This window comes from Belonocnema kinseyi, chromosome 7 (genome assembly GCF_010883055.1).
Source record: "Belonocnema kinseyi isolate 2016_QV_RU_SX_M_011 chromosome 7, B_treatae_v1, whole genome shotgun sequence".
NCBI lineage: Eukaryota > Metazoa > Arthropoda > Insecta > Hymenoptera > Cynipidae > Belonocnema > Belonocnema kinseyi.
Genome location: NC_046663.1, coordinates 73,340,669 through 73,348,990, shown reverse-complemented (window position 1 = coordinate 73,348,990; position 8,322 = coordinate 73,340,669). Strand labels below are relative to the sequence as shown.

The following is an 8,322-nucleotide window of genomic DNA, read 5'->3' as shown; positions in this document are numbered from 1 at the left end:
AATACTTAACATTTGAATATTAAAATTCAATATTAAATTTAATATAAACAACAATTTTATTTCAAAAAATTTATTCCCCTACCTTCGTGCAAAATTTCCTTAAGGGCATGTGACACAGCTAAATACCTATATTACCGGCCACAGTTTTTCAGTTCACTGAATGTTTTTTTGAACCTAAGAACTTTTTTTGTAAGTAAAATATCGAGCTGAAACTTCGGGAAATGTATTAGAGTGCAATAAAGTACGTTTAGGTACTGCATTTTGTAGAAACTTCACTGAAAATTATTTCATCTTTTTTCTGAACCTCGACATTTTTCGAACGTTCGAACTTTTTTTATACATAAAATATCGGTCTCAAACTTTGAGAAATGCAAGAGCCGAAAGAAAACTACGTTTGAGTACAAAGCCTAATAATAAAAGATGTAAAAAAATATATTTCAACTATCAATTCTATCGGCATCAGCCGGTAACGTTGTACACGAAAATACGAAACCTGGCGGCCACTAGACGAGGCTCTAGAGCTTTCGTATTTTCGTGTACAACGTTACCGGCTGATGCCGTTGGAATTGATTGTTGAAATATATTTTTTTACATCTATTATTATTCAGCTTTGTACTTAAACGTAGTTTTCTTTCAGCTCTTGCATTTCTCAAAGTTTGAAATCGATATTTTATGTATAAAAAAAGTTCGAACGTTCAAAAAATGTTGAGGTTCAGAAAAAAGATGAAATAATTTTCAGTGAAGTTTCTACCAAAATGCAGTACCTAAACGTACTTTATTGCACTCTAATACATTTTCCAAAGTTTCAGCTCGATATTTTATTTACAAAAAAAGTTCTCAGGTTCAAAAAAACATTCAGTGAACTGAAAAACTGTGGTCGGTAATATAGGTATTTAGCTGTGTCACATGCCCTTAATGCGTTTAAATCTTTAGCGATTTCTTCCCTGCCGATCATGCCCTTCAAATCTACTAAATTAGCAAATAAATCGTTTAGGACATATTTGGAATTGAAAGCCATGAAAAAGAATCTCTTTTCAAGCGTCTTGTTGTCTAATATCGTGAATTTCTGTTTATGATTCTTAAAAAATAAATCGATACATTGTAAATCGATTTTATGTGCTTTTTAAAATTTTAAGGAAAAAGGGGGAATTAGGTAAAAAAAAGGAGACGGACTGTGATCCCTGTAAAAAATTAGTTTCTTACCGTCCATAACCTTTTACTCGATTCGGAAAATTCTTCCCTTGAGAAAGTAATTTCATTTTGAGATGATAGTGGAAATTGTCTATATATGTATACTATTAATCTGAAATTGTCATTTGTAATTTTATATAAAAATGTTATTATTTCGTCATTTATATTTGTTAAGATAAGTTTTTAGACACTTACCCTATAATACAAAGAAATATACATATCAAAATTTGCAGGACTGTTCCATAGTCAAATAAGGCAACAATCAGAATTATAATGGCTCCCGTTCCATACAGAGGAACGTTCATCTGCAAAAAATACAATGCTTTTAGTGAAGCATTAATTGCGTTGTTGCCTGACACTGATATCTTATTTTTCACTTGAGGCATAATATGTGCGGAAAACTATTTTTAGAATCGCTAAATATCATCACACACTTATTTTAGTTGTAAACATTATTAGAGATCAAAACGAATTGTCAGATAAATTTATCCAGTTTGAAGACAATAGCGAAATAAAATTTTAGACAGAGTACTGTTGTGCGTATTTATAAATAAAAATAAAAAATAAATTAATTAATGTCAATAGCCAGGGCTGCCACACAGTCAGGTCAATTTATTAGGAAAAATTCAACGTAGTCACTTTTTAAAGGAAAAGACGATTTTAGTCATTTTAATTCATCTGATTTTAAATTTTATCCAAAAAAACACCCCAATTATAAAATCTAAGTATTTTTTGTTGATAGTTAATTCTTTTTCTTGAGATATCTAGTATTAAATTTTTGTTCAAAATTAATCTTTTTTAGTTAAAAATTTAAATATTTGGTTGACACTTTAATTATTTATTACAAATTCAACTATTTTGTTGAAAAGTCATTTTTTTCTTGCAAATTCGTCTTTTTGGTTAGAAAATTAATCTTTTTTGGGTCAAAAAGTTTCTTTCTTGGTTTGCAATTATGTAATTGTTTTGATGCAAATTCAACTATCTTCTAAATAGTTTATCTTTTTGGCTTGAAAATTTAACTGGTTGATTGAAAATGCAACTGTTTTTGGTTATAGTTTAATATTTTTTTATAACAATTTGGACCATTTGATTGAAAGTTCAACTACTTGGTTAAAAATTCAAAATTTCTGTTGAAAATTCATTTCGTAACTGTTTGATAAATAATGTTATTTAAAATTCATCTTTGTAAGTCGAAAGTTTAACTACGTAGTTCGAAATACAACTACTTTATACATTTTCTAATTATTTTAATGAAATTGAACTATTTTGTTTAAAAATCATCTTTTAAGTTCGAGGATTCAACTGCCATTTTAAAGTCTTTTTTTTTAACTTTTTTTGGGGGGGGGGGGTCAAAACCTAAAGTTTTCGAAAATTATCCACTTTTCAGCTTAAAATCCAAACTTTTTTATGAAAATTTATCTCCTTTGGTAGAAAATTAATCGTTTTGGTTAAAAATTAAACTGTTTAGTTCTAAATTGAGCTTTCTCGGTCGAAAATAAACTGTTTTGTTGAAAATTCATCTAATTTTTAGTCATAATTATATCTCTTTTTTTAAGAATGCAACTGTTTGGTTGGCAATTAATGTTCTATTTTGATTGAGAATTCAATTATTTTGTTAAAAATTAATTTTTTGTGTTTAAAATTCATCATTCTAGTTAGAAATTATTCACTCTGGTTGAAAATTTGTTGTTTTTCGGTTAAAAATTAACTTTTTGGAATAAAAATTTAACTATTCGATTTTTGTTTGAAAATTCATCTGTTATGAAGAAAATTCAACTACTTAGTTGATGACTCATGTATTTTTTTGAAAATACGACTTCTTTGGTATAAAATGAATCTTCTTAGTTGAAAATACATGTATTTTGTTGAAAACCTGTCTTTTTTGGCGAAGATTCATCTTTTCGATATTGAAACAAAACGGGTTTAGAAAGGATTCTACTATTTAGCTTAAAAAAGTTAAAAATTCAACTCTTTAGTTCAGCATTTAGCTTTATTCGTCGAAAATGACCTTTTTTTTTATTGAAAATTCATCTCTTTTCTGGTGAAAATTTAATCATCTGTTTGGTTGACAATTAATATTCTATTTTGGCTAATGATTCAATTATTTTGTTAAAAATTAATTGTTATGTCGAAGATTCATCTTTATCGTTTGATACGAAATTGAATTATTTGGTTGAAAATTCGATTTTTTTAAATAACTCGTTTAACTGACAATTTAACTATACGATTGTTTATAAAAAATGTATCTCTTTTAGCAGAAACTTTAAATATTTGGTTGAAAATCCATGTTTTTCGTTGTTGTTGAAAACCAACTATTTAGTCATTTTCGAAAATGCGTGTTTTCAATTTTTTTTAATAATCTTCTTGCTTGCAAAATCATATTTTTATTAAAAATTGAAATCATTTTAAAAAAATTAATTTGTTTAACGAAAAATTTAACTATTCCATGTTTAATAAAAAAATGTAGTAGAAATTTCAACTATTTGGTTAATAATTCGTGTTTTCTTGTTGAAAATTAATCTTTTTTATCTTTTGGCTTGTAATTTTTCTTTTAATTAATATTTTGTGTAAAGTTTCACCCCTCCCACGCTTTTGTCAAATGTCCACGTTTTGATACCTTCTGTATTCCAAAAACAAGTTTCTACGAATGTATCTGTCTGTGAGCACGATAACCGTTTAGAAAATTAATCCATTAAATTGGCCTTTGGTACACTATTTTAGTGACAAAAACTGAAATTCAAGTTCATTAGCCAGACATTTTCGAGAAAAATTCAGAAAGTGGGCGCATTTTTAAAATTTGTGTGGTACTTGAAAATACAAATATTTTCTCCTAATGACTTTTTCGAGAAAAAATATTACCAGAATGATAGCTTTTACAAAATTCAAAAAAATAATAAACGAAAATGAACATACATACATACATAGGTTGATAATCAGAATCATGATAGTAAGCAGGGAAATTTTTTGTTCGAAAAACTAAAAGCATATGCGTTTTTTTCTTTTCTGTTAATCAGGCAAGCGTAGGAAATGAATCATTCAGACGTGCAATTGTTAGAATGAAAACATACGTCCCATAATAATTCTTTTACAAATGATTTAAAAATGAGCGTGGAATATATTTCACATAAAAACGGACAGTTTGTATCCCGCACACTACATATGTGTATTAGAGTGGTCCAAAAAACGCTTTTCGAGCAACAGGGCAAGTCCCCCCCCCCCAGTTTTCATTTCCGGAGAAATAAAATCTGTAATTTTTTTCTAAATTCAAATATTGAGGGATTGCAAAGGAGTGTCTACGAAATAAAACCATACTAATAACTTTTATTTACTTCTCCCTCCAGCGCACCAAATTAATTATTGTTTATTTTCAAAATATATAAAAATTGAGACAAGCAGCTTTCGTTTGAAAACTTAAAAATGTTAATATCAAATGGAATAGATACAAATTTTTTTCTGACTGTATAGTCTATAGAAAGAATATATTAACCATTTCTCAATTGTTTAAACAAAATTTGTTTTTAACAAATATTTTTAAAATCGCACTTTATTAATTAAGCATAATATTAAGTGATTTTGAGTATTAAATTCTGTTAAAAGCTTCACGTCATTTTTTATACAAGAAATTATTGTTTTTTTCGAATTCCCTTAAAATTTTAAATGGATTGATGACGAATAAAAATGGTTTAAACAATTACATAAAGTTTTTAATAGAATTTACTACTCGAAATCATTCAATATTATGTTTAATTCATAAAATACCATTTAAAAATATTGTTGAAAAAGTAATTGTCCAAAAAATTATATTTGTTGAAACGATTAAAAAATATTTATTATATTATTTCTATATACTATATAGTCATAAAAATAATTGTATGTATTCTATTTTGTATTATTTTTTGCTAAAGATATCGAAAGCAGTGTTTGATCAAATAAAAATGATTTAAACAAATAGAAATTTGTTGAACATCAGACGAAATGTACAAAAATTATGTAATTATTAAAAAAAGTAGTATAGGATACCAATTTCTGAAAAAAGGTAAATCTCTGACTCAATTTTAAGAAAATTTGAAGAAAAAACATGATTAATTGTTTACATAATTACATAATGTTTTTAACTAAATTTACTACGCCAAACAAGGACAGACTATTATAATAATTAAAATAAAATAAAATAATTGTTGAAATAAGTTACCTTAATTTAAACAATTAAAAAGTGTTTAAAAGTCATAGCAAATATTCAAATTGCCCATTAGTAATTATTTTTATTTTTCTTTCGTAGAAACTTCTCTTTAGTCTCTAAAAAACTTGGCACGCTTCGATTAAACTCCGAAGTATGGGTTCAATTTTTCAAAAATCCAAAATTTCCTCATGTTAATTAAATAAAAATGGAAACTTTTTTGGAGCAGGCTTGCCTTCCAGAGTAAAAAAAAATATTGCAATTTATTTTTCGACCGCTCTAATTTATACGGCTCGCACTGTACCACATATATTATATATACAGCAAAGACCGCCTTATTCAGAGGCAGAGCAGGCAAGTCTCGAGGTGCAGAGGACGTTGGTGGGGGTAGCGCGCTTCCGAGAAAAATGTCCCCTATAGCCCCAATAGGCGCCCTATTGAGAGGCTCGACTGTAAATAACGCACGATATAAAAAAAGTCAAAAAATAAAAAATATTAATTTTTTAAGGTCTTACAAGATTACCATAACAACTTTTTTAGTTGTGCACCCAAAAAAGATCTAGAACTTTGTGGTTATTCACTTTTTAATAGGACGCGTAGTTTTTGATTTATCTGAAAAAACAGCATTAAAAACAGAAAAATTAAATTTTTAGACAAACTACACAAGCTACGAAAAAAATAAAAAGGCAAAATTTGTTCACCCAGAAAAGATCTACAAACTTGTTAATAATCTTTTTTTGACAGAATGCGTAGTTTTTGTTTTAATCGTGAAAAATAATACTGACAATAAAAAAATTAAATCTTTGGAAAAATGATGCAAGGTACGAAAACACATAAATTAAAAAATTGTGCATTTACAAAAGATCTACAAATTTTTAATCCACTTTTGTTATAAGAACGCATTCCAAATGAAAAAATAATATAAATCGTAAAAAATAACATTGAAAATAAAGAAGTTAAATTTATGGAAAAACGAACAAATTTGCACTAAAAAGTTTAATAAAAAAAACTATTCTTAATTTATATGATGCATACTTGAAAAAATTTGAAAACAAGATAATGAAAATAAATATTTTTTATTACCAATACATATTATGAATTGTAATAATATAAATTTTTTAAAATGATATATTATTCATGGTAGCTTAGAATAAAAATTCGTGCAAAATAAGGAGCAAATATTTAAGTAATCATGAAAAATAAAATCTGCACATTACTTTGCAATATCTGAATAAACAGTACCAGCCCGAGATGCAGAAATAAATAAAATATATATTTGATTTAATAGTGTTACACGTAATGCAGAAAAGTTCACATTTTAGAAAAAATCGAGTGCGAAGCACGAGATACGTGATGAGAATGTCTTCGGTAAAGCCGAAGGAGCTTGAATAAAAGATAATTCACAATCACCACATTATTTAGTGTTTTTTATGAAAAAAAATATTCTTCATGTTTGAAAATTCATCTTTTTGGTTGCAATTGTATCTTGGGTTTCATCCCTAAATTCAGCAATAGAATTTCATCTAATCTTATAAATGCAAGTCGATAAATTAATTGTGTAGTGAAATTAACATTTTTGAGTCGATAGGTGTTTCTTTCGATATATAACTAAAAATATTTTCTTTATTTGTGTAGGGTTATTTTTTTAACAAAAATTCTGCAAACATAGCTATGATAAAGTTGAAACAAATAAAATAAATCGCAGATGCCTGCCAGTTACTTTGCTTTTAGGAACTAGAAAAAGATTATGACAAGTTTCTGGGAAACCTTAAAAATAGAATGAAGACATAATATTGTACAACTCTTTCATAATTAAATTCCAGGAAGTCTCACACGTGAATTCCAGATTTAAAATTATCAGTCGCTTCTTATTTACCCGCATAATTATATATTTTTAAAACTATTTTGTTATTTAGAATTAGAAGTTTATCTCAAAAAGCCTTATTAAAATATATTTGAATTTATTTTTAAAAACGCGGATCACGTACATATTCAACATGCCGTTTTATTATCTGAACGAACACATGTTTTTAATCTGAATACATTCACATACGAAATATAATTTCACACGCATACAAATCTATGTTTTTATGATAAAGTTAAAATGTGTAAAAGTCCATATAGTTCCCTCCCATTTGTATGCAGACAAAGCAAAAACAAAAAATAGCAAAAAGGGCAAGCACAGAAAAAGCTTTAAATTTTTTAAATCACCTAAAAATATTGTTCACAAAGAATTTATGGTTCTTTAAAAAAAGTAGTAATATGCGTAAGTTAGCCTCTATGCGTATCTAGATTGCAGAATGAAATTCATATCAATTTCACACATTCAATTCATACGTCAAACAGGGTCGGTTAGTGTCACGTATGCTCCAAAAGGGGCAGTGTAAGAAATGCAACATTTGGGTAAATTTAACCTCTCACTTACCTTTGGGCTTTGGGAAAACGAAGCGATCGTACAGTTACACGCATATTGCGTGCGTTACTCAAAAATTCACTCACAGTTGTCAGCTGGTTATAAGTTTATTTACATTTTTGCGCGAGAAGAAACGAACACTGAACACTGTTGACGACATTTCTTTTGTTTCAGCCGATAGAAACCAGAGGCGCTTTTCATAAAATGGTTGTACCACCTTCGCAGGAATGCCAATCGCTTTTTTTTAAAGAGAATTAAAATGTATCACGTTCTATATTCGCCATACTAATTTGCAAATTACGTAAACATGTTTTAAGCGGTTTCCAATCGTAATCAACTTTATTCTGATCCTTGTCAAAAGTAGGCTAAAGTCCGAGTTGATTGACATTTAATTACAGTTTTCTGTTTTCTTGGTTTCCATCGATTGGTTGGATAGGAGGAAACCTGTCTCACAACCTACCAGTTTGTTTTGGACCATGAAGTTTCCCACGATTTAACTTGGGAAAAACTAAAAAATCAGCTTTTTGTAAATCTAATATTT

The 8,322-nt window shown here is 27.8% G+C and overlaps 1 protein-coding gene across 1 annotated transcript in view; it reads right to left on the bottom strand.

The window, feature by feature from the left end:
• The window catches only part of LOC117176150 (sorting nexin-13-like), a 24,410-nt gene extending 16,462 nt beyond the window's left edge, over positions 1-7,948 (bottom strand). The window contains exons 1-3 of the mRNA XM_033366233.1: positions 7,794-7,948; positions 1,387-1,496; positions 1,204-1,303 (exon numbers count right to left, since the gene is read on the bottom strand). Coding sequence (XP_033222124.1) covers positions 1,204-1,303; positions 1,387-1,496 — 210 coding nt within the window. The 5' untranslated portion in view covers positions 7,794-7,948. The remainder of the gene's footprint in view (positions 1-1,203; positions 1,304-1,386; positions 1,497-7,793) is intronic.
• Positions 7,949-8,322: the final 374 nt, after the last annotated feature.